Source organism: Onychomys torridus, chromosome 3 (genome assembly GCF_903995425.1).
Source record: "Onychomys torridus chromosome 3, mOncTor1.1, whole genome shotgun sequence".
In the NCBI taxonomy this organism is placed as follows: Eukaryota; Metazoa; Chordata; class Mammalia; order Rodentia; family Cricetidae; genus Onychomys; species Onychomys torridus.
This window is the reverse complement of record NC_050445.1, coordinates 112206392-112234103: the sequence shown is the minus strand read 5'-3', so window position 1 is coordinate 112234103 and position 27712 is coordinate 112206392. Positions and strand designations below refer to the sequence as shown.

Here is a 27712-nt window from a genome sequence, read left to right as displayed (position 1 = left end):
GTATTCATTGACATACTATCAAAAGGCAGTAATTGCTCACAAGGGCATAGATCCAAGGGACTCCATTGCAGTGCTAATTTAACAGCTACTTGCCTCTGGAAAAAACTTAAAAACTGTTCATCAAAAAGTGAATTTTAAATCAAGAAGCCTAGTGGCACATAACTTTTATCCAGCACTCAAGTTGGCAGAAGCTAGCAGATTTCTGTTGATTTTAAGGCTAGCCTGTCCTATATAGCAAGTTCTAAGCCAGTCAGAGCTACATAGTGAGATGCTGGAGAGATGTCTCATTGGTTAACAGCACTGGCTACTCTTCCAGAGGACCTTGGTTGAATTACCAACATCCACAAGGTAGCTCACAACCATCTGTAACTCTAGAGCCAGGGGATCCAATAGCCTCTTCTGGCCTCTTCAGGTATTGCATGCCTGTGGTACATAGACAAATGCACAGGCAAACACTCTTACACACACAAAAAATAAAACCTCAAAAACTTTTTAATAATTATTTTTAAAAAACCACTTAATTGTTTGTTTCTAAAAAGATTCATGTCACATGTGTGACATGCCTCTAATCCTAGTACTCTGGAAGTTGAGTCTGGGAATCAACAGTTTAAAGCCAACCTCAGCTATACAGTAAGACTGTCTCAACACACACAATCTAAATTGAAAAACAAGCAGAAGCAAAGCCCAGAACCAACATTTAAAAAATACAATGAGCTTTGTTTGTTTCTAAAATGTGCTCAAGTTGACTATAACTACAAATATTTGTAACTTCATTGTTAAGATAACCGAAGTATAACTGATTGAAATATTTAAAAGAAGCTGAGGCATCACTACCTACAAGTCTCTATAAAATTCTTTTTCATTTGGCAATTCTCTTGTTCAACTGAAAAGAGGTGGCTTTAAGTTGGAGACAAAGGCAAAAGCTTGAAAGCCAGCCCAAAGCTCTCTCTACAGTCCTCCCACCAAGACCGTTCTCCTGACAGCATGGCACTGAGCTACACACCATCTACCTACTAGAATTAGAGAAACATAGGCATCAATTGTCATCTCCCAGGATAAATGTTTGTCCCAATTTTTAAAGAACTCACTCAATTTTTTTAAATTATTATCTCTAAAAGCCACCTAAAATAGCCTACAAGATAGCATTCATGACACATAACAAGCAGTACTCTGACAGGAATCTGGAACTGTCCAACCAGACTGTGTGTTATCATTGGTAGACTAGTCTTTCTTCTCGAAGGGACTGGGAAAGAATACAGAAGGAAAAAAATGAGTATCACCAAGCACTGAAGGTTGAGGAAATAATTTTCTTCCCAGGTAAAACATGAAAGCAGTCATCCAAAGATGAACAGGCTCAGCATTCTTTGGTAACTGTTATTCACAAAGCCAAGAATTACATATTAATAATTAAGGTTTCAATTTTCTGAACCCAGCATTCTCCTGCTTACACATAGAAAGTTCTTAGCAGTAAGTAAATTAACAAAAAGCACAGTGTTGTTTTCTATTTCTGTGTAATCAAAAACATGGTTCAGAGTTTGCATAAAGATATACTAAAAACTCAATTTTGGCCATGTGTGGGCATACTGCAGCACTCAGGAGACATGGGCAGGATTATGAGTTAAAGGTCAGCCTTGGCTACATAGCAAGTTTGAGGTTAGTGTAGGCAAGACCCTGTTTCAACCTCCTCTCAAAAAAGAAAGGAAGAAGGAAAGAAATTGGTGTTGGAGGAATGGCTTACCAGTTACTAGTATTTCCTGCTCTTTCAGAGGACCCAGGTTTGGTTTCCTGAACTCCTGTCAGGCAGCTCACAACCATATATAATTCCAGTCTCAGGGGATTTGCTATCTCTGGCCTCCCAAGGTACCTTCACTCTCATGCACACACCCACATGCAGACATACATGTGTACATATAATAAAAAATAATAATAAATCTGTAAAATAAGACAACTGGGAAGCTGAGGATACAAGCCAGTGATAGAACACTTGCCTAGTGTATATAAGGCTCTGGGTTTGAATGCCACCCTAGACCAATAAATGATAATAAACCCCAAATATAAATATGAAAATATGACTCCAATTTAAAATAAAACCAATCAAAATCTAAAAGTAAAATGTCATGCACCAAATAAAGCCCATTTAAATCTAGTTTAGTTAAAAGTGAGGCTAAACCACTCAGGAAGCAGCCACTTATGTTCCTTCTCTAATCACAGCATGCATCCTCTATGATTTTCAAACAGGAGAGGAAAAAAGGCCGGAGATTTGAAATAGTCCTCAAACCTCCCATTTTAATAAAATAGTTATTAAATAATGCAACTTTCAAAATGGCAAAAGCAAACAGACAAAATATATTCTGCAAATTAGGAAAATGTCAAAACATTTCCCCATAAAATAAGCATTTTTAGAGCCTCAGTTCACTTCAAAAACAAAGAATTAGTAAATGAAGGGAAGCAGGTGAAATCCCTTCATCCATGCAGAGTGCATTCCCACCTCTTTCTGCCTGTGATCCCCACCATGTGAATTTTGATCCAATCTGAGTCCTAGCTAAGGATGCACAACAGAGAAAAATTCTTCTTGTCAGACTGTTCACAACAAGCTTTTTATGTCTAGATAGAACTATGTAATTGTATGCACATGTATACACAGATCTGACATTTATCCCAGCATACAGAACAGGGTTCTCAGAGCTGCACTGCATTACAATGTAAGACAACAGCTTACCTGTTCTGTACAGAATTGGAATGTGATCCGTAGAAAGCTTATGCTCACTCCGCACACCAATCAAGAGGGGGCTACCTCGCCTGAAATGCAAGATGAGTCACAATCAGACCTTTTTCATAAATAATGCACTAACAATATAAAATTTAAGTATGAATTCAAAATTCGTTTTAATTTGAAATTTAATGATGCTCTTCAAATAATTTATTTTAGAAATGATCATGAAGTTCTTAGAGCAGTAAGAACATTTAAGGTCTGCTAACCTTTAATCTGAAGGCAGGATGCCTGAGGATATATTGGTGTTTGTGTACAATTGAATGCAAAGTTCCACTTCACATTAAAAGAACAATTTAAAATACAGTGCTATAAAATGTGAGTTACATGTATGTACATGCATTAGACATAATCTATATTTTCATATATCATGTAAGCATATATTTATAACATGTTATAAAAAATGAATTGAAGCCGGGCGGTGGTGGTGCACTCGGGAGGCAGAGGCAGGCAGATCTCTGTGAGTTAAAGGCCAGCCCGGTCTACCGAGTGAGATCCAGGAAAGGTGCAAAGCGACACAGAGAAACGCTGTCTCGGGGGAAAAAAATGAATTGAAGTATAAGAAAATAACTACATTTGTAAACTGAGTCCCTAGGCCACACCTGCATACTTCAACTAGCAAATTACAATTGTGTTAAAGTTCGACTGAGACAGTGAGGCCTTCCTCTGCAGCTGCTTCATGCTCGACAGCAACCCTGAGTGCTGGCAGGGAGGCCATGTATCCCAACACACTCAAGTATTCCCACCTGACCCATTCTGGAAAAAAACTGCCAACTCCCACTTTATAACACTCTATTTTAAATTGTTCTTTTAATGTGAAGTGGAACTTTTCATTCACTGGTACAGACACTCCAATATAGCCTCAGGCATCCTGCCTTCAGATTAAAGGTATCCTTCTGTTAGCAGACCTTAAATGTTCTTACCACTCTAAGAACTTCATCATCATTTTTAAAGATATTTAGCAAAAATCTAGAAAAACCACTGGTGGTACAATTACTTAGGAATCTGGCACATGTTTCAAAAAAAAATATAGAGAAAGTTAATGCTTTGGAGCTGAAATTAAATAATATTCCATATTCAAATTCATAAAGAGCCATCGTGCTCACCAAAGACAAATCACAATGCCAAATGTATTTGCTTTACTAACAGATACTGCTAAAAAGTGGTTTAAGAAAGAAGGGGTATAGAGAAAAACACAGCCAAACCTCTAAGAAAACAGTAAATGGCCATTCATAGGCAACCGAAAATTATCCTGTAACCCAAATATGTCAAAGTGCATGTCATTGTTAAGTCTTCAATCTATTGTACCTTGTGCCAACTGCTTGCCCAGGAAAATGAACACTTTTAAACACAAGTGCAAAAGCACCTTCCTATGGAGGAAAAGGAAATATCAGCAATACTTCTTACTAATAATTATCAAACAAAAACATTTAAAACATACTGGCCTCTACATGGACACTGTTCACATTAGTGCTCTTTTGAATTAGCTTTTGTTTTTGTTTTTGAACAAGTCTCCATTTTAGATGTTGCACCATGTCCACATTTTAGGTAGATATTGTCTCATGAGCTCTGATGTGAACAAACTAACTTTTATCACCAAGCTTACTTTCAAATACTGCTTCTAAAGGCAGACCAGCTAGAAAGTCAACTGTGTTCGTAGCACATTTCTCAACTGACACATATCTCTCAGACTACTAATTTGTTCAAGGAAAACAGAATTAGCAAAGATCCCAAGCTCCACAACCAAAACCCATCCTTGGCCCTCATCATCATATTCCACTACTAACCTCCACTCTTTTTGCCCTCACTCTTGGGCTTAACAAATACACACATTCATAATTATTAAATGGGATGGAGAAGCCAGGTGGTGGCAGCACATGCCTTTAATCCCAGCACTCAGGAGGCAGAGGCCAAGTAGATCTCTATGAGTTCGAGGTCAGCCTGGTCTACAAAGAGAGTTCCACGACAGACAGGGATGTTACACAGAGAAACTCTGTCTCAAAAAATCAAACAATAAACAAACAAACAAACAAACAAATAAATGAGAGATGGCTCCCTGTTAAAAGCAGTGCTGCTCTTTTAGAGGACTTAAGTTTGGTTCCTAGAACCCACATGGAGCAGCTCACAACCACCTGTAAGTCTAGCTTCAGAAAGTCCAATCCTCTCTTCTGGCCTCCACAGACACTAATACTGATTGATACCTGACTCTACACATGTGCACACACAGGTGCATGCATATACACACACACCACCACCACCACCACCACAAAAAAAAAAAGAAATCTTTAAAAGAAAGGTAAGACATAAGATGTTAGAGGGCACCTTTTCTGAAGTTGGTTCTCTGCTGCTGTGGGTTCTAGGGATCAAACTCAAGGTGTCAGGCCTGCACAGCAAGTGCTTTTGCCTACTGAGCCATCTTGCCAGCCCAAACTTACTTTTCAACCTTTAACTATAGTGAGATAATTAGAATACAGCTATTGTGAAGTAAATGGAACAGCAAACACAGGAAAGCAAGTAAGTAATTCACACAACAGTCTCTCAAAATTCTCTGCATTTTTTTTTTTTTTTTTGGTGTGTGTGTGTGTGTGTGTGTGTTTTCAATAGAAGCCTAAAAAACACTCAAAGAAACCATCATAGGGGCTGGGGAGATAGCTCAGTTGGTAAAATGCTTGTCACACAAGCATGAGTTCAGTTCCCTAGCACCCACATAAAAAACTGAGTACAACACAGTTTTAATAAGATACCCAACACCAGCCTCTGCCCTTCACTTACACACCACACACACATACAGATGCTGATAATAAAATACCTTACAAATAAAGCTGTCTAGTGTCTAGAATTAAAAATAAGTGAATCAGCAGTTCCTGCTCATCAAACCTCATTTTAAGAAGCTACCTGAAATTAACATTAGCATAATTACTTTATTTTGCATGTGTAGGTATTGCACATGCATGTTAGTATGTATGTGAACACACATGGTTGTGGTTATAGATGTGGGTGTGCAGGCACATATGTGAATGTCGGTAAAGGTGAGAGGTTTGATGCTGGTTGTCTTATTTGATTGCTCTGTGCCTTATATAATAAGGTAGGGTCTCTCACTTGAACCCAGAATTTGCTGATTTAGCTAGTGCAGCCAACCACCCAGCTTGCTCCAGAATCCAGTTCCACCTCCTGGGAGCTGGAACTACAAAGAGGCTTCCATATCCAGCCAGCATTTATGTGAGTGCTGGGAATCCAAACTCTGGTCCTCAAACTTGCAAGTGCTTTATTGCTGAGTCGCTGTCTCAATCCTGACATACTAATCTTAAAAATCGTGGTTTAGTACCAATTGTTGGATAACTCTCTCCACCAACGTAGTAAAACTGACGTCCTGGCTTTCCCAGTTGTCATACATGTACTTGACAAGCTTTGCAATGGTTTCTGTGTCTGTCTCAGACTCAAAGTCATAGCCTTTGCTTTCCTGCAAGTGGAGAAACAGAAAAAAGACATTTAAATAAATGTAATGTTCAAACATTTTTTTAACTTAATGCTTCCTTTATGTTAACCTTTTAAAATTTTTTATGAATTTATTTTATGTGTGGATGTTTTGACTATATAAATGTCTGTGCATGTATGTGATTGATGCCCTTGGAGGTCAGAAGAGGGCATAACTGGAGTTATAGACAGTTGTTAAATACCATGTGGATGATGGGAATCAAATCCAGGTACTCTGCAAGAGCAACAGGTGTTCTTTGTTGTTGTTGTTGTTGTTGTTGTTGTTTTCAAGACAAGGTTTCTCTGTAGCTTTAGAACTTGTCCTGGAACTTGCTCTGTAGATCAGGTTAGCCTCGAACTCAGAGATCCACCTGCCTCTGCCACCCAAGTGCTGGGATTAAAGGCATGTGCCACCACTGGGCCACAACAAGTGTTCTTAACTACTGGGCCATATCTCTACCCCCAATGCAAATATTTTCTAGAATTTATCTTTAAAAAACCAAATGAGTTTCTAATTGTGTATGTGTGCAGACATATATGTGTGTGCATGTATGGTGTGTAAGTACAGGCATAAGTGTGTGTCACAGTGTGTGTTTGGAGGTTAGAGGACAACTCTGAGGAATCAGTTTTCTCTTTCCACTCAATGTCGTCAGGTTTCAGTAGCAAACACTTTATCCACTGAGCCATCTCACCATTCCCTAAAATCTTCCTATACTAACTTTTTTAGATGTCATACTGAATTTATACAAAATTTAAATTAAAATTAATTTATGATAATAAATTTAATACATTATTCAATTAATACAAGATTAATTTTAATCAAAATTAAAGTCTGAGTATAGAGAAACAAAATAATGTTATTGAGTACAACTCAATACACTTAACATATATACCTCATATGAATTAAATCATAAATAATTAAAATAGTGGAATGTATAATATTCAAAATACTAGTTTCATAATGAGTAACAATTCTTTGGTAATTCTCAACTGTTCAATAAAGAGCCACTGGTTATATACAGCTATTTAAACTTAAAATTTAAAATCCAGTTTCTCTGCCACAGAAGTTCAGTAGTCCCATATGCACAGCTCCCACTATGCTAGATATGGATAGTTCTCATCACTGCAGCACTCAACAGAGCATGCTGAGCTGGCACTGTCTCAGTACTGCACACAGCTAGCCCTCAAACGCCCCACAAGGAATCAGAAGTGCTTCACTGTCAACAAAGAGAAATACAGTAAACCACACACCCTGTGATTAGCTTGGCTATGACTGCAACAGTCTAAATAATGTTACACATCCCTGACTCTCACAAGTATTCACAAAATGGTGTCTTCTGGGGTCACTTTACTTACCAAAAACTTTTTCAAGTCTTTATAGTTGGTGATGATTCCATTATGAATAACAATAAATTCTAGAAGAGATAAAAGTATTAACAATATAAGAAGTCTGATGAAAGGTATGGTTAGCTATGATTGTGGATAGATTTTTGGTTTTGTTTCTGGCAGTGGTGCTGGGGTTTAAATCCAGGACCTCCTACATGTTAGGCAAGCACCCTGCCACTAAACTACCTCCCAGCCGTGCTGTCTCTTATTTTTTAGACAAGGTCTCACTATGTAGGCCAGGCTAGCTTTGAACAAGTGGAAATCATCCAGCTTCTGTCACCCAAGTGCTAGGGTTACAGGCAAATACCACCACATCTGGTCTATGAACAGATTCTTCTCAAGTGAAAAAGTTAGTGTACTAGTGGGTGGCATCCAGTCTCGCATGCTTCTTACTGTGGCTTGCCATGGAGCAGCTCAAGAGCACTGCTTCCATGCTGATGCAGACAGTGTTGGTGGGCACGTGCGTGAGGAAATAGCCCAGGTCTGATTTCTGCTACACTAAACCAGCTAGCCTAACACTAGGGAGCAGAGGAAGTCTCTTGGGCCTGTTTCCTCACTTGCAAAACACTACTCTAGTTGACCATACTCAGTCTCTGTCCATTTATTCTTTGCTTAAGTTTAAACAGAAGTCTTTTACAACTAAAGCAATCTCCGTAACACTAAATAAAGTTTAAGAACTATTAACTATATAGTTACCAAGTTCTATAAATTGATTTGTGTAAGGTCCAGATGACTTCTAGAATGTCACATGAAAACATCAAAGTAACATTCCAAGAGCAAATAAATATAATCCTGAGAGATCAATTTCATCTCTTTATTAAATGATGACTGAATGTTAAAAATAGGTAACCAAGAGTGAACAGTACTATATGCAGCCATGACAGTATCCACACAGTGTGGCTTTAAATTCACAGATCAAAAGAACAATTATAGCTGGGTGTCGTGACACATGCCTTCAATCCCAGCACTCAGAAGGCAAAACAGGAGGATTTCTGAGTTCAAGGCCAGCCTGGCCTACATAGTGAGTTCCAGGCCAGCCAGGACCTCATAGTGAGACCCTGTCAAAACAACAACAACAACAAAGAATAATTATTACTAAGTACAACGATTTTGTTGCCCTGACTGGCCTGCACTCCTAGACTAAGCACTCCTCAGCCTCAGCCTTCTGTGTAATCAGAACAGGCATGTGTCACCACTCCCAAGGCAAACCTAACTTTAGTATAGTATCAAAATGTTCTCAGTATACCTAAAGAGCTCACATTTGTCTCAAAAACTGAAAGTATTCAAGACTACTGAGCCTACTGGGGTCATTTCAAAAAGAAAACAGGAGCCAACTCGAATAAGTTCCCATTGGGGCAAAACAGGAAAAGTGCTGCAGCAATACAGAGGACCACATCAGTATATTGAAATAAATCAAGTGTCTACCACAGGCTGCTGGAGGTGCCTCAGTAGTGCAGCACAGCACTTCAGGCTCATGAACTATTTGGGAGCAAGAAAGGATAACGATGGAGTGCAGTGTGGACGTGTAATGACTTATGTATCAATGTCATAAGGAAACCCACTTTTTGTATGCTAACTCAAAAATCAACTTTGTTGAAGACATTCCAAGTGAGTTTATAATAATGGAAAGAAAAAAAAAAACATTGCTCAGGATAACATTAGAATCACTTAATGTTTAAAAGATGGTAAATAGGACTGGGGAGATGGCTCAGAGGTTAAGAGCACTGACTGCTCTTCCAGAGGTCCTGAGTTTAATTCCCAGCACCCACATGGTGGCTCACAACCATCTGTAATGAGATCTGGTGCCCTCTTCTGTATACATAATAAATAAATAAATCTTAAAAAAAAAAAAAGATGGTAAATAAAGAAAATAACCAAGCATTCACCCTGCCTTCCCTATACAAGCTATTCCTCAGGATGACCAAGCAGTTGATGGAAACTTCTTAGAGACATACCTAAATGCAAAACTGAAAAAGGACCTGAGGCACTAAACTACTGCATTTGACAATCCCTATAATCTCTGCAGTAATCAACAATACTACCATGACAAACACTGTGAACCTCCAGGTGGAAATACTGGCTGCAGATACATCTCATGGTAGAGACTTGCCTAGCATCAATACACCCTGGGTTCAATGCCCAGGGCTAGAAAAATAAAAATAAAATAACAGGTCTGTTTAGCAGGGCATGATGGCACACAGCTACAACCTCAGTTCTTGGGAGGCAAGGAAAGGAGAATCAATGCAAGTTCAAGGCCAGCCAGATCTACAGAGTGAGACCTTTTTAAAAACAATCAAACAAAAAAATTGAATGGAGAAACATTAAATAACATAACAGGAGTAGATATAATTAGCAACACCTAGACTACAGGAAACTTACAGATAAACAATACACTAACTTACAAGAAAAAGCGAGAAAAAGACTGGCATATTGAAGAGTTATCAATTTTTATTATTGGAATCCCAAAATAACCTATACATGGAGGATTGTTGAAATTTGGTGATGGGATCAAGTTTTGTACATTCTCTGAATATGTCTTGAAATTTCCAGATGAGAATGTAATTAAAATAACAACATAAGCACCTTGATTCTCCTCCCATTACTGGCCCATTAAAATCCTATCACAGCACACACAAGCTATTCATACCATTATTTTTATCAGAGCGTTGAGGGTGACTATTAACAGGATTAGGTTCTCCATGTGTTGCCCAACGGGTATGAGCTATTCCAAGATGTACATCAAATTCTATATCCAAGTCCATATCTTGTTGTTCTGTAGAAGATAAAATTTAAAACTCTAGTATTTGATAATGCTCTAGTTATATTAAGTTATATAAAGTATAACTAAAGCAGCCCCCCATCCACAAGGTTTGTGTTTAAAGATACTCAATGGATACCTGAAACTGCAGATGGTACAGAGCTCTACAGAGAGCATGTGTCTTCCTAAACAATGTCATTATGTTTTCCACCTTAATGAACTACTAACTCTGGCCGGAGCATTTTCTGCTTGAGATGTGACAGCAGAACAAGCACCAATTTGTTTTTTTTTCTCAGTTTTGGATAGAAGGTACATCCTTACCATACCTCCTAGCAGACTCAGCATTGGATTTTTCTTCTCTCCTTGTTAAGTAAGATCTTTCACCCCCTCCCTTCACAAGAAGCACCTTCTGGCTTCTCTGGCAAACCAGCATCAGCATCCCGCATTTGGGGGTCATTATCAAGCAAAGTAAAAACCACACAAAGTGGAGACATATGAGCAGGCTACCTATGTGAAGTCCATTCTTAGGACGGCATTTCTGAAGCTTCTTCACTTAGAGGTCTGAGCTGGCCCTAAACCCACGGCACCTAATTTCCTTCCTGGTTACTATGATCATTTCTGAAGCTCAGGGACAATTTAAACCAAAGCAGTTAACAAAATTTACTTTTCTTCTTCCTTCTCTTCAATCTGTAAGTCTTCCTCAAAATGGGTCCCAAACTAAGGGAGAACGGGAAAAATGAAATTAAATACATTACTGTGAACTTCTTCATCCAGTGCCTTAACTTTTCCTTTCTTCTTAATGAGCTGGATTTTGCAGGCATTGGCTTCCCAGTCTTTGTCATTACCTCCATCAAGTCCCACACCTAAATTAGCAAGAGGTAGGTGAGAAAGCAAGATTTAGAAACTGGTTGTTAAGAGTACCAATGAGGCAAATAATAATAACAACAATAATAATAACATTAATAATAATAATAATAATAATAATAATAATAATAATAATGGCCAGGCGGTGGTGGCACACGCCTTTAACCCCAGCACTTGGGAGGCAGAGCCAGGTGGATCTCTGTGAGTTTCAGGCCAGTCTGGTCTACAAAGCGAGATCCAGGACAGACACCAAAACTACACAGAGAAACCCTGTCTTGAAAAAAACAAAAACAAAAAAGGGAAATTATATATTCATCTAATTAATTCATTTACCAAGTAGATTTTCTGAAAATCTATTATGTGTTGAGATATTGACAGCTGTTTAAAACAAAAAAAAATGAAAATGAGGAGGAGGGGCAAGCTCAGTGGTAAAGACCTTATTTAGCATGCATGGAGCTTTGGGTTCAAATCCAGCATCAGAAAAGTGGGTAAGAGAAGGAACGTCAGGAAAGGGGTTAGAAGAGCTCAATTCTCGTCTAACAGACTGTTCAGAAAACAGACAGAGAAAGAATAATGATTACCAAAATGATTACTTGTACAAGCAATTGCTGCCAGGCAGTGGTAATGCACACCTTTAATCCCAGCACTTAGGAGACAGAGACAGGTGGATCTCTGTGAGTTCAAGGCCAGCCTGGTCTACAGAGCAATTTCCAGGACAGCCATGGTTACACAGAGAAACCCTGTGTCAAAAAAATTAAAAACAAATGAACAACAAACACAAAAATAAGCAATTGCTATATAAATTATAGACGGGGGAAGTGCCACAGGCACACTGGAGAACTGCAGAAGAGAGACGCTCACCTCTGAAGGGAAAAACAAGTGATGGTCAGAAGAGCATCTCTTGAAATTTTACTTAAGTCACTAAGGAACTTGGAAAACTTCCTTGACCGACCCTGAAATCTAAGAGACTAACATGGCAAGAGCAGTCAGCAAATGCTCTGAAAACGGCACAGAGAGAGGTGAGGGAAGGACACTCCAGCCACAACAAAGCAAAACTGGAGAAAGTGGCCTGGTTTAAACAGGTGATGAGGAGACACAGGGCCTGGATGGAACTGAGAAGGTAGTAAACAAGTTCTCTCTCCTGGGTTCAAAGGATCTGTAGAATGGTTACTGATAGAGAGGACACAGAACAGAATGAGGTATGTAGTGAGGACCACCGTGTCCACTTCAATCATGAACCTGCAAAGTGCATTATACTGTGGTCTACCCTGGAAGACACTTCTAGAAGGCAGCTGGAAACTCAGGTCCACAACTCAGGAAGCACACTTGGATTAGAAACACAAAAGCCAAGTGTGGTAGCACATACCTGTAATCCTAGCACTCCACAGACTGAGGCAGGAGGATGCCAAATTTGAGGCCAGCGTGGCCTACAAAGAAGACTGTCTCAAAACAAACAAAATACATGGATTGTAAATCACAATTACAGGGTTGATGAAGTCATCTCACCATGAAAATACAAAGGCAAGTGGGGTAAGGAAACAATCTCAGCGGCTGGGAGTAGTGGTCATGTCTGCAATCTCAGCACTTGGGAGAAAAGGTCTGTCTGGGCTATAGAGCAGGACCTAATCTCAAATAAATAGGGAAAAAAATGAAAAAAATCTTAAAGAGCATTTCTATTTACACAATAGACATACGAAAAGGAGCCTCCGAAGCTGACAGAAAACTTAACATCCATATGAGAATTTATGTTGTTGGAAAAGCTAAAAATGGAGAATTTGAACAACAAAGGAACAGCACTCCCATAGCATTTGTGACCTTGGCTTCCATTCCCAGTACCCCTTAAAAAGGAAATGAGAAACCAACACTGATATCTTTAGAAAGACTTTCAAGGTTGGCGCTGGATTGGCATCTAGGATCTGATATTTCAGGGGGATCCCTACCACCTGAAAGGGTGAGCGTGGTTCCTGTGCATGGACTGTTCATGAAAACAGTATGTCCCTCTAGGATGGATGGCTGCTAGGTGCTAGGCAAATGGTGCTCTGGGCCGTGAGTCATCAGGGGCTTACCTAGTAGACAACCTCCACATGTACTATCACACTCTGTGGCTAGGAAAATGAAGTACAGCCTGTTCAAAGGCCTTCAGGAAGCTAGAGCCTGCTTTCCTACAGACTTCATCCTACACCCATTCCCGTTCCCGGTTTTGCGCTAGATTCTTCTGCTGTAGTGAATCACAGAGCTATATGTTCAACTCTTTGCTGAGACTCATGAGTCACTCTAGGAACCATGGAATGGGAGCTCCGGTGGACCCCAACACAGGGAGCTAAAGTCAGACTGACCCTGCCAGAAAGTAATTTTTACTTGACTTGTCATGTATATAAAACAGAAGAATCATGGCTTGGGATATCACTCAGTAGCAGAGTGCTTACCTACCATGTACAAAACCATAAAGTTCAATCTCCTGCACAAAAAGAAAAAAAATTTTTTCATGTTTAAATGACATAGCATAAATCCATGGAGAGAAAAATGAAAGAAAAATGGATTTACAGGGGCTGGAGAGATGGCTCAGAGGTTAGGCACTGTTCTTGCAGGAAACCTGAGTTTAGTTCCTCACACCCATGTAACTCATGTACACATATACACAAAATTGAAAAGAACAAATCATTTATAGGATAAGGTGTTTTACAACTTGTTCTCATAAAAATGTCTTATGACTTACGTTTTTATAGTCAACTTTTGTTTCGTTTTTTTGAGACAAAGTCTCCTACAAGCTGGGCTCAAATGTAATATGTATCTAAGGATGACTTTGAACTTATCTTCCTGCCTCTACCTGCTCAGTGCCAGGATTACAGGTAGGAACCTCAAACCCAGTTTGTGTGGTGCTAGGGATAAACCCAAGGCTTCAAGTATGCTAACAACTAAGCCACACTCCCAGCCCTATATCATAAAGGAAATTACTGAGAAGTAATAGCCACATAAATAATAATACTGTTGAAATGACATAAGGAAACCCTTTAGACAAGATGAAAGGTAAAACTTCTTCAGTCTTGGATTTATAAAACAACAAAGCAAACACAGAGTTAAGCCTCCTAAAAATAATAAAAAATACTATTTAGATTCAAGAATCAGTGCAAACCCCACAGTATATTTTTAAAGAAAATACCAGCAGAATCATATCCTCTGTATTCCAGTCTCTGAAGGCCTTTGATTAGGGTCTCCAAGATTTCTCGTCTTGTTCGGGGAACATGGTAATTTAAATAAGCAAATATACCTGCAAAAAAGAAATACATATTTAATGGACAACTCAAATGAATCAAATCTGATATAATTATGTTTAGGCTATGCAAAAATATAAAGCTAGATTGCTTTTTTAGAAAAGAAATAAACCTTCATCTCAAGTTATTTAGAGCCCATGGAACTTTTTCAAAGGGAATCATCTCATAAACATAAAAGATTAACAAAAATATGTCAAAATAAATGTCTAGTTATTTTCAACAAAGCTTATGAAATTAATCATTTATTTCCTTAACTTCCACTTTGTCAACTAAAATTTATTTTTTAAAAATTAAACAAATTTGTGGGCTATATCCTATATGCCACTACATTAAACACACATACATCTTCTAGTAAGTATTTTAAATCACAAATAGTTCCTATAACTATACAGCTAAAATGACTGTTTACTTCCACTATCAATAATGTTTAGGTATAAAACTGTGTTTAAAATTTTGTTTTGTGGCCGGGCAGTAATGGCGCACACCTTTAATCCCAGCACTCAGGAGGCAGAGCCAGGCAGATCTCTGTGAGTTCGAGGCCAACCTGGTCTACAGAGTGAGATCCAAGACAGGCACCAAAACTACACAGAGAAACCCTGTCTGGGGGCGGGGGGGGGGGGGGGGGGGGGGGGGGGGTGGGGGGAGGGAATATGATTGTTTTGGTTGGTTGAGACAGGGTTTCTCTGTGTAGCATAGGCTGTCCTAGAACTCGCTCTGTAGATCGGGGGGCCTCAAACCTGCCTCTGCCTCCCTAGTGCTGGGATTAAAGGCATGTACCACCACTGCCTGGCAATAAATTTTTTTCCCCAGAGGTGGAGTCAAGTGTTCTATCATTCAACAACAACCCAACACAATAATAATAAAATCTGACCTAAATACACAACTGCCTCAAAACGGCTTGAATCGGGTTCAGGTGCCATTGTGCAAGAGGAAAGACTACAGAGTCATAGTAGAGGAGGACAAGGGCCAGCAGTGTCTTCCAGACAGGACCTCTGCACTCATGAACTCACAGTAACTGTGGCTGCCTGTTCTAACACGGAGTGGGAAGGAGTTCGAGATCCCATCCCTAACTGAAGAGCTACGACAGTGGAGCAATGGCTTCTGAGGAAGAGAGTCAGTTGTCTTTAGGGTGTAGCTCCTGGAAGGTCTTAACACCTTTCTGCATCCCTAAAGTCCTTCTTTCCCCGGCCCCCTCCTCTATTCTGTGGTTCTACAAAGGTGACACTGATTTTCATATTTAAGTGAGAACATGCATTTACCACTGTGTCTGGTTGGTTTCGTTCAACACAATGCCCTGCAGTTTTTCACCCATGTTCTTGCAAATGACAGGGTTTCACTGGTTTATGGCTGAGCCGTATTCTACTGTTACAAACATACACTTTCCTTATCCATTCGCCAATTAAAAGCATGATTTGTATTTTGTAAAGTGTTGCAACAAACATGGGGTTGAAATTCTCTTTGGCTTAAGGATTTCATCTCAAATGCTCACTACTGGAAATGCTGAATAAACATTAGTTTTATTTTTAGTTTCTGAGACATGATGTGAGTGCAGGTGTATACATGCCACAGTGCCTATGTGGAGATCAAAGGGAAACTCTTGGGAATGGCTCTTCTACCATGGGTTCAGGGGATATAACTCAGGTCATCAGGTTTGCAAAGCCAGTACTTTCACTGAGCCATTTCACTGGCCTCCAGGAGACAGGGTCTCACTGTGTAGCCCAGACTGGCACAAATTTACAATCCTCTGACTTAGCCTCCTGAGTGCTAGGACTACAGATGTAAAGCATCTGATTTCCTAATACTAATTTATTTTTTAAAAATTAAATACTAACTACATAAACAGAATTTTGGGGTTTTTTTTTGCCAGCACAAATACCTGGATTCAAGTAATCCCCAACTCGGTCCAACTCAGTTTCACAAGAAACTAAGACCATCAGCATGTGCCACTACACTGAGCCAAAAGTAAACTCTATCTGAGGCATTAACACTTGTTTTTAAAATCTACTACTTAGAAACTATTTTTAAATGTTTTATTACATTTATTTGTGTGCATATCTGCACATGCACATTTACGTGGAGGTCAAGGACAACTTGAGTCAGTACTTCCCCTTTCTGTGGGTTCCAAGGATAGAACTCAGGTTGTTCAGCTTGGCAGCAAGCACCCTTACCTACTGAGTCATTTCTCTGGCCCCTAAATATTCTTAAATCATATTTATTTTGTGTGTGTGAATGTGCACATGTATGTGTCATGGTGTGCACATGGAGGACAGAAAACAGGAGTCTTCTTGGAAGAGTTGTTCCTCTCCTTACAACATGTGGGTTCTGGGAACTGAACTCAGATCATCAGACTTGGCAGCAAGCAGCACCTTTACCCACTAAACCATCTTGTCAGCCCTGAAAACCCACCCTCCTGTGTCTGATAAATTTCAGATCGCCACGGGCAGGACGGTGACAGCACCTGCAGCCACTGATTTTGCGCTCATTTTTGTTTTCTCTGACCAGGTACAATCCTTTGAAAGCAACTCTCTTGAGTCATCTCTCCAAAAGACAGTGCTATCAGTCATGCCATATCTTCTGATACTTTCTAGATAACCTGAAATATATAGTTGAAAATTCCCAAGCCACAAGAAACAACACTAAATTTTGCTCAATGCTAAAAAGGGGTAAGATGAAGGTTTCCTAATTAAAAGCTTTAAAAAACTGAGTCAAAGATGGGTGTAATGGCCTGTGAGTTCAAAGCCAGCTTGGTCTACAGAGCAAGTTCCAGGACAACAAGGGCTGTTACACAGAGAAACATTGTCTTGAAAAACCAATAGTAATATTTGTTGTAGTAGTAGTAGTAGTAGTAGTAGTAGTAGTAATATAAATAAATAAATAAATTGAGTCAAAGTAACTAGGTTTAGTTTTTAAAGTTTCCAGAACCTTTATTCTTACTAATTTTGGGTTTCCAGGGGCAGACATCACAAACAAGCATTGTAAAACCCTTCCCATCTTCTATTGCTCATTTCTATTAGCCTTACACCTATTAACCTCTCCCTTCCCCAGGAAATGTGTATTAAGCAGTTAATTCTCCTCACAGCTTCTTTATATCCAGTATGCTTTCTAAGGCGGTTAAACAGTATTGGTTTATGAGTTACCCTAACAGCCAGTTTCAGCATCCCTCAATTACCTGCAAAGCCATTAGACAGTTTAACTACAAAAACAGTTTTTAAAAATATTCCATTCAGGATACTTTCAAATTGCAAGCCCCCTTACTGCTTTTGGGTAAAAAATGCCATTATAAAATACCATTCATATAAAGCATCAGATCAAAAAGATGCAACTCCAATTTATTTAATATTCAGCAAGACCCATGAAAAAAGTAGTAGTTTAAATGATCTGATGATACACTCTCAGCAAAACCAAAATTAATACAAATATAATGGGGCACGGTATTTCAAAGGACCAAGAGAGGCTGGGGAGATGGCTCAATGGTTAAGAGAGGGCTGGAGTTCTCCCAAAATTAAAAAAGGGCTGGGGAGCGGGGAGTGTAGCAATTTGGTAGAATGACTACCAAGCATGCAAGAAGCCCTGAGTTGATTCCCAGTACCCTGTATGAGACATGGCAGCACATCCCTAAAATCTCAGCACCTGGGGAGGTAGAGGCAAGATAATCAGAAGTTCAAGGTCATCTTTGGCTATATAGTTAAGTTCCAGCCTGGACTACACCAGAACCTATCTAAATAAACCAACCAACCAACAAAGAGGGGAGGCAGGGACATGGCACTGGGGGGATATAACTGCTGAGTAGTTGAGTGTTTTGTGAGAGGCCTTGGATTTGTCTCCAGAAACATGAGAAACAAAAATAAAAATGCAGCCAGGAGCTGAGGAGAAGGCTTGGAGGTTGAGAGATCACTTGCTGTTCTTGCAGAAGACCAGGGTTTGGTGCCTAGCACCTACATGGCAGTTCACAACTGTCTCTAACTTTAGTTCCTGGGGATTCAATGCTATCGTCTGGCCTCGTTGGGGATACTGCACACACATGACACACATACATATATGCAAGCAAAACACTTAAGACACATTACATAAAAAATGAAATCATTAAGTTTAAAAAAATAGAACCAGGCATGATGGTTCAGACCTGAAATGCCAGGTGGAAATAGAATTACTGAGTTTCAGTTCAGCAGCCTCGACTATATGTAGTGTAAGATGGTGTGCTGGATATTTTCTTAAGTAATGATTGATGTGGAAGAGTCAAACCCACTGTGGACAGTACCACTCCTAAGCAGGTAGTCCAGTGTCATATAAGAAAGCAAGCTGAGCCAGGCAGTGGTGGCGCACGCCTGGAATCCCAGCACTCGGGAGGCAGAGGCAGGTGGATCTCTGTGAGTTCGAGGCCAGCCTGGTCTACAAAGCAAGTTCCAGGACAGCCTCCAAAGCTACAGAGAAACCCTGTCTCGAAAAACCAAAAGAAAAAAGAAAAAAAGAAAGCTGGACAAGCCATGAAGAACAAGCCAGGAAGCAGCTCCTGTTTCTCCTCATCTCTGCTTTAGTTCCTGTCCTAGCTTTTCTCAGTGAGACTCCAATCTGTAAGACAGAATAAACCCTTCCCTCTCCAAGCTGCTTTCACTCATGATGTTTTATTAAAGCAATATGAAAGCAAACTAGCCTAGGTAAGTGCCTCAAAAATAAATGGATGGATGGATGGATAGATGGACAGACGGACAGACAGACAGGTAAATAGATAGACAGATAAATAATACTAACATAAGGTATTACTAAGTTAATATATTGCTTCCCAAATTTGCTAGACTACAAAATTTTTTTTTTATTTACTTATTTATTATTATGGATACAGTGTTCTGTCTGCACACCAGAAGAGGGCACGAGATCCCATTGTAGATGGCTGTGAGCCACCATGTGGTTGTTGGGAATTGAACTCAAGACCTGTGGAAGAGCAGCCAGTGCTCTTAACCTCTGAGCCATCTCTCCAGCTCCACAAAATGTTTTTATTGATGGCCCAAACATATAGTAAATATTTTGACAGTTTTATCAAAATATAGAATTGAAAAACACACAACATGGAATCTTAGTTCTTATTCTTTTACTTTAACGTTTTTGTAAAACATTTCAGTATTGTATACTGAAAAAAATAACTTTCAGAAAAAAATAGGTAGCAAGAAATTAGTAAATATTCTTTTTCATCAATATCTCTGCCTAAAACTTTTATTTCAACAATTAAAGGACATTGAGATAATTGTTATTCTAGTTCTAATTCTGTCATGGATTTTTCAGTTTTAGTGGTGGATAAATGAATAAAAATATACTCAATAGTGAAAGTGTAAAATCTAATATGGAGCTTCATAGCTTAAGAATGGCTACTGTAACTGTACAGAAACTCATTGAGATGTATAGACTTGGGGCAGGGTTAATTTTGGTGTGTGATGTTTATTGCAAGTTTTTTAATAATAAATTTTATAAAATTAAAATAATTCTAATTTTTTAAAAATTAAACAATTGGGGAGGTAGACATTCCTATAATCCCAATACTTGAGAAGCTGAGGTAGGAGATCAGTTGTGGTGCTTTGAATAAAAATGGCTCTCACAGGCTCACAGAGAGTGGCAATTTTAGGGGATGTGGCCCTGTTGGATTAGGTGTGGCTTTATTGAAGAAGGTGTGTCACTAGGGGGTGGGCTTTGGAGGTCTCAGAAGCTCAAGGTAGGCCCAGTGGCTCACAGTCTCCTCCTGCTGCCTGTGGATCAAGATGTAGAACTCTCATCTCCTTCTCCAGAACCATGTCAGCCTGCATGCCACCATGTTTCCTGCCATGATGATAGAATGGACTAAACCTCTGGAACTGTAATAAGAGTTGTCATGGTCATAGTGTTTCTGCACAGCAATAAAAACCTAACTAAGACATAAGTTCTCAGCCTGAGATACATCAAATCCTGGGAAAGGAAGGAAACAAATCAATACAGAATGAAAAATTAACCTCTCAGCTTTTTAACTTTCAAATTTTAACTTAAAAGAAATGAGTTGAAAGGCAGGATCTTAGAATGTTTCAAATACTGTGTGCTAGTATTATTTATTCTTCATAATCAGTGAAACTCAGTTTAATGGCTGTCCTACACTAGTAGCCACTATAACAATCTCCTCCTTCAAAAGCTTCCTTCATGAACTAGATCTGATTTTTTTCTGTTTTACACTCTTCTTCCTGGAACAAGATGAGGAAATAACCTGCAACCAGAATGTCAAGTACTTGACTACGTACACAACTCATCACTCAGAACACAGTTAATTAGCTGGGAGTGGTGGCAGAGTCCCTTAATCCCAGCACTTGGGAGATCTAAGGAGGATCAGAAGTTCAAGGTTATTCCCAGCTACATAGTAAGTTCAAGACCAACCAGGGCTACAGGAGATCCAGTCTCAAATTAAAAATTAAGAAAGAAAATAGTTAAATACCAAATACAACACACTAGTAAATAACTAGCTTGAAAATTCACTACTTACAACTCCAAACTAATTTATGTTTTGCAAAACCAACCTATTAATAGTAAAAGTATGAAGTCAGCTCTACTCCAATAATTTCAATATAGGTGTTTCCATTTTGATGTTCTAGAATCTAAACGCTAAACCTGTTCTTCGTTTTCAGAAGGTGAAATAATTAAACACAGGGAAAAAACACACTAATGTGTACCATCCACTCCTTATTCAGTTCTTTGAAGTGAAAGATGACTGTTTCTCAACAGCTTCACTTCAATTCCTATAATCTCTCTCTTTAAAAAGTGTCCTTTCTTGGGAGTCAGGCATGGTATGGTGATTCATGCCTAAAATCTCAGCACTCATGAGGCTGAAGGAGAGCTATGATCTAAGCCAGTCTGAGGAACAACATCTCTAAAAATGCTTTCTTCTGGTGATAACGTCGTCAATTTTAACAGGAAAGGTAAGAATATAACTCTTTTTATGGACTACTAATGGATCGTTCCCATTTTAGAGTTATTATCAATCACACAATTCTCACAGTAACATTTTCAAATATTTTTTTGTTTTGTTTTGTTTTTTGTTTTTTGAGACAGGGTTTCTCTGTGTAGCTTTGGAGCCTGTCCTGGTACTCGCTCTGTAGACCAGGCTGGACCGGCTTCAAATAATAATCTTAAAACATAGAATAAAAGAGCCTAACTTTAGCCGGGTAGGGGGTGGTGGTGGTGGCGGCGGCGGCAGCGGCGATCTATGCAAGTTCAAGGCCAGCCTAGTCTACAGCCTGGTCTGCGCCGCTAACTTTATTTTTTTAATGGTTCTCGTAAAGACATATGTTAAACAGGTGCACATGCATGATGTGTGATCACTGGCCAGGAGATCTCGCCGTCTCTTCCAGAAGATCAGCTCTGAGCCCACTTCATCAAGTTACTGATAGTAATGGATCCTCGAGAGACTTAAGAGTGGCAGGAAGTTAATGTGTAATACCGCTGTCAGAGTTTTAGCTTGAGTTCTATCAGGCCGGCCTAAAATAAAGTGACTAGAGTTAAGTATTTTTTAAAATGCAAGATAAATTCAAGAAATGCTATCAGCAAGGTGTCTTTCCCATTTTTAATCACAGCACTTGGGGGACCGAGGCAGGGCACTAAATTCCAGGCCAACCTAGACGACCAAGTGGGTCCCGGTTACAAAAAGAAAAGGGTCGGGGGTGGGGGGTGGGGGGTGGGGGGGGGGGGGAGGATGAGAAAGGCTGGGGGTGTGGCTAGGGGACAGAGCTCTCCTTAGCAGGCCGACTTTCCGAGTTTCACCCCCAGTACCACACAGTAGGTCCACAGGTTGCCTCAGGCACCGGGTGGACCCTTCGGTGGGCATCCCTCCCGACTTCCTCGGTCGGCACTTCCAGCCCCGCACTTCCTCTGAAGCAGACATTTATCTACCCACGGAGCTCGACGCAAAGGTGCCCGTGGAGCGCCCCGACACCCTTGCAGAACACCACCCCCCTCACCAGCCCCTTTGGCAGCCTCGGGCGCACGAGGGCCCCAAATCGCCTCGGCGGGCCCTCACCCCCAGCATCCTAACTCCGGCCGCCCCCTCAACCCAGGAATCCCCATCTTGGACTCCCTGCCCCACTGACGCCCTTCTTCCCCCGGCACCAGATCCCCGCTCCCCGCAGGACCCTGGCTCTCCCCAGGACGCCCGCCCCACAGGCCACCCCTCTTCCCAGGACCCCCGCCCCAAGGCCGCTCGCCGACTGGCGCAGTCCAGCCCTGCCTTCACGGCGCGGGCCCTGCGGCCGCCACACGCCCCCAGCGCGGCCCTTACCGCACATGGTGCTGGTCGCGGGGCGAGGGCCGAGCGGTCGGGCGCGCGAGAGCTCCGGGAGCGAGGACGAGCTCGGGCCGGGGTGGCGGCGACGAGGCGGACTCCGGGAAGCGACAGCTCGGACACGACTGCGGGACTCGCGGCTCGGCCCTTAAGTGCCGCCCCGCCCCCCCATGCCCCCCCACCCCAGCCCCCCGGCACGCGCGCCGCCGCGGCTCTCCCATTGGGCCGCGTCCGCGCCACTCACGCGCAGGCCTCGCCCACCGGCTCCCCGCCCCGCCCCCCGGTCCGCGCAGGCGCGGAGCTGCGGGCAGCGAAGACGTGGCAGGAGCTGGTCCCGTATCCGGCTCTGGTTCCTGGAGCCGCCTGCCCAAGGCGAGCAGTGCCACGGAGGCTGAGTGGGAGAAAGGGAATGTTTACAGAACAGTCTGCATCCCGCGAGGAAGAGAGAGAGAGAAAAGACAGCCGGAGGGAGGAAGGGAGAGCCTGGGGCAGACGCGTCTGTGTGCGGCAGGAACGGTGGCCGGAACTGGGCGGGTGGCCCCGAGGTGCGCGAGCCCGCAGGCCGCCCTCGGGCTGCCTTTCCGGTGCGGACCTGAGCTGTAGGCAGGGCGCCCACCCCTTGCCTTCTTCTGTTCTTTGAGTAGGGTGTCAACGGCTCAGCGGTCCCAGCACTGTGGGCGGCGTCCGACTGGGCCCCTGAGAGGACTGGAGGGAGTCTGAGGACACGGTGCACCCGCGATCGCTCATGCCGTAAATGAACTCTCTGCTGCTGAGAGTGGAGACGTGTTCCTGAGAAGGTAGCGGACCGGCGTGTGCTTCCGGAAGGTTTAATTAGTACCTTCGGGGCAAATGTAGCTGCCTAGCAGCCCTCCGTTGGTAGCTCTAAAGGAAATACATGAATAGAGCCAACAGAAGCTGGTGTGCTGACCGCCGTGGAGTACTCTCAGCCTGTACCCCCTTCCTATCGCACGTTCGAGCCCTGTGTACCCTCTGACCGCACCAGCATTCAAACCTGCACATCTGGGTTACTCTGCAGAGTCCCACATCCCAGCCACTTTTAAACTTTTTGTCTTCCCCAGAAGGCTTTAACTTCTCATCCTTTGATCTGCCTCAAACAATAGGCTTCTGTGTTAACGGCTTTTTTTCTCCCTCCCCATTAAGTTCTAAGTTCCCTTATGATGTAGTAGGTTTTCATACAATCAACACCTGCCTAGTATAGACCCTAGCAAGGGGTGGCGAATCAAAACTGTTCTGGTGGCTGGAAAGATGGCTCAGGGGATAAAGACACTCGAAAGCTTGAGTCCCATCCCTGGGCCGCACAAAGGTGTCTTCTCACTACACACACACACACACACACACACACACATCCATGTGACCGACTCTACCCCAAAACTGAATAAATAAATGTTATTGAGTGAGTGACAAAAGCCAGAGGCACAGAATTGACCGCCAGCTGGTAATAAGTGCAAGGAAGCAAAGGCTTTTCAGTATTTCATCACCTACCTCAAATAGAGGCTAGAAAATGTAGTCAAGGTATTTCTCACCTAAAAGTGCTTCATTATTCCAAGCCATTAAGCGTGTCCCTAGATGGTCTTGGCAGTTAACACAGTGGACTGTTTGTTAATGGACAGTGCATTTTTTAGAAATGGACCCCTAATAGACACCATACCCTAAAGACCAGCTAGGAGACGACTAGGATGATACTGCCCAAGAGTCCAGGTATGGTTCAAATGCTTTGCATCCCTTGTTTGCCGGCAGTAAACCTGTCGATGCCACAAAGAAAATGGCAACAGTACTAGCGAAGTGTTCCAACTACTGCCCAGCCGTTTCTGCCTGCTCCTGGCTCAGTCTCTAATCCAGCTCCAACTACTGCTGTCTTAGTAGGTGCTCGGCACCAGCTGAAAGGAAACTTTAAAGGCCAATGTTCTCCAGACCAGCCTTGAACAAGCTCACTAAACCACCTCGACAAAGAATGCTTTGTAACCATGTGCCAGCTGAGACACTGCCCCTCCTCTGTGTAGAGCCCTGCCTTCTCTGGGCCTGTAAAAATAAAGCCTAGAGGAGAAAATAAACGATGTGTGAAGGAAAGAGGCCATCTGAGTCTAATTTGAACATCTGAGACCAAGGATTTTTTCTCCTAACAGCACCGAACAAATTGAAGGCAGGAAGGGGAAGGCAGAAAGGAGGGCGGGTCTTTTTGTCTTAGGGTTTCTACTGCTGCAATGTAACTCCATGACCAAGAAGCAAGTTGGGGAGGAAAGGGTTTATTTGGCTTACATTCCCACATCACAGTCCATCACTGAAAGAAGTCAGGACAGTAACTCAAGTAGGGCAGGATCCTGGAGGCAGGAGCTGATGCAGAGGCCATGGAGGGATGCTGCTTACTGGCTTGCTCAGCTTGCGTTCTTATAGAACCCAGGACCACGAGCCAAGGGGTGGCCCCACCCACAATGGGCTGGGCCCTCCCCATCAATCATTAATTTACAAAATGCCTCACAGCTGGATCTTATGGAGGTCTTTTCTCCGGTGAGGTTCCCTCCTTTCAGGTAACATTTGAAACTGACCTAGGACTAGCCAGCACAGTGCATTTGTCTTCTCTACTGGGGAGTCTCCTCCCTGTCCACATGCTCAGGCCCCTTAGAGCTGGTGGTGCCCTGCTAGGACCCTACTGTGCAGTCTGACAGGCTGGAGGTCACCAGAGCTCCAGGTCACTGAGTCTAAAGAAAGGGGGTCCATGAGGTAGCTTAGTTGGCAAAGGCACATGCTACCAAGCCTGAGGACCTGAGTTCTATCCCCAGGATATACATGGTGGAAGGAGAGAACTGACTCCCCAAGCTTAATCCCCGGTTTTCCTTACTAGTGCCTTGACACACACACACACACACACACACACACACACACACACACACACACACGACAAATGTAAAAATGTTTCAGATGAACCATCATGGAAATAGCTCTCAGATTTTTAACCTCCCTCACCTGTCACTTTTGTTACCCTTTATCCACATTCCAATAAAGAGCAATAAAAGTATTAGTGTGTAAAATGAAAACACAGGTGATAGGACACATATGTTTGAGGTTTCAGGAAATGTGTAGAAAATCTCACCCAGTAGGTAAAAAGGATGGTGGCAAAGAGCAAAGGAAAAACATGAACTCTGCCTGAGGCCGTGGGAAGGGAAACACTAAGACTAGAGCTCAGGCTGAGGTCAAGTGTCAGAGTTCATCCCTGACAGCAAAGAAAGCTCCAGGCCAGCCCAAAACCCTGTCTCAAAACACACCAGCCTGGAGAGACAACTCAGAGATTTGGAGTGCTTACTGTCCTTCCAAAGGACCAGAGTTCAGCTCCCAGCACCTAAGTGAGGTGGCTCAAATGCCTGTAACTCCAGCTGCAGGGTACACACACACACACACACACACACACACACACACACACACACACACACACACCACCCCACACCACCAGCAGTCAGCTGAAGAAAGACACCTGGACTGGACCCCTTTGGATCCACTATTACCAATCTTAACCTGCAGACCTTCTCACCAGAACAGCCCTGATCACGTCTCCCTGCTCCAGGGTACCTGCCCCACAAAGCCAAGCCCCCCCCCCACACACACACACAGAAGCAGCACACAGGTCTCTAGACCCCAGTCCTCCAGCAGCCTTGTCAGTGCTCACCCCCTGCTTAACGCTTCCAGCACCTTGCAATCCCCTGAGCCCCAAGAAGTTCTCTGAGAATATAAAACAGTCTCAAACCATCTCTCAAGCTTCAAAAATTTTGCTTTTTTTTTTTTTTTTGGCCAGGGATGGTATATAAGATGCCTGATGTGCTGCAGCAGAGATTGAAGGTGAGGGACCCCGAGATTGTGGACCATCAACCCTCCGTGCATTCCTCTATGCATCTTCTGCTTAGCATGCCTCTACAGGGCCAAGGCAGAAATGCCTACGTGTCCTGAGGTCATGCTTTATGGCATGCACATGTCATGTTCTCCTCCATATAATTACTTCTTGAAATGCTAGTCTTTTTCTTCTATCTGATCTTCATGGTCTGTATTCCTAGATCAACGGTGATTTCTGTGATACAGGAAAGGAGTGAAGTAAATTTCTCAGGGAAATTATACAGAGATGATCACCCAGGCTGGGGTCAAGGCAGTTATGCGGGTCATGGGAAAGAACCTGCAGCCTGGGGATGCTTTTCAGGCTTGGATACACTGTACCGAATATGTAGTCAACTATAGCACATGGTATGATGTGCATCAAAACACTGGATTCAAACTGGCCATGATGAATAATTCAGTTTCTGAGGATATTCCAAGGACATCATGTAAAATTTGAGACCCTAAGGGGTATTGGCTGAAGACTGTGGATGGAACAACATGTAGATGGGATGACAAACTAGAAGTGTGGGAACCTAGAATAGGAGGAAAATGGTGGCCTCCACCAAGAGAAAAAGATGGCAACTTTAATCCAGATGTTTCGATTCCTCCTGAAGGAGTGTGGAGATGTCGTGGCAATGGTTGGAGTGATTGCTGTAAGTTTTATTGAGTTCCTAGATTGAAAAGAGCTGCCAGGAAAGGGGAGCTGCCTTTCATGGAAGCTCTGAAAATTGGATCAGGTCTTCCTTGGAATTGTTGGGATTAGAAGGACAGAAGTCGCTGACGTGCAGGGGCAGATTTCTTATGTGAGGTCATTGTGGCCCACCAGTCATGAGACTTGGTGTTTACAGAGGGCTGAGGAGGAACTTAGGCGGCTGCAGGGTCTTGAGGTCAGAGCAGGCTGTGTGAGAAGGAAATGACTGGTATATTAACCACTGTTCTTTTTTTTTTTTTTGGTTTTTCGAGACAGGGTTTCTCTGTGTGGCTTTGCACCTTTCCTGGATCTCACTTGGTAGCCCAGGCTGGCC

General features: G+C 42.1%; 1 protein-coding gene across 1 annotated transcript in view; it reads right to left on the bottom strand.

The window, feature by feature from the left end:
• Nucleotides 1-22965, bottom strand: part of Gfpt1 (glutamine--fructose-6-phosphate transaminase 1) — a 52237-nt gene extending 29272 nt beyond the window's left edge. Inside the window, exons 1-8 of the mRNA XM_036181010.1 lie at nt 22806-22965; nt 14413-14520; nt 11144-11251; nt 10278-10403; nt 7601-7659; nt 6096-6230; nt 4079-4140; nt 2720-2799 (exon numbers count right to left, since the gene is read on the bottom strand). Of these exons, the coding sequence (XP_036036903.1) occupies nt 2720-2799; nt 4079-4140; nt 6096-6230; nt 7601-7659; nt 10278-10403; nt 11144-11251; nt 14413-14520; nt 22806-22812 (685 nt within the window). The 5' untranslated portion in view covers nt 22813-22965. The remainder of the gene's footprint in view (nt 1-2719; nt 2800-4078; nt 4141-6095; nt 6231-7600; nt 7660-10277; nt 10404-11143; nt 11252-14412; nt 14521-22805) is intronic.
• Nucleotides 22966-27712: the final 4747 nt, after the last annotated feature.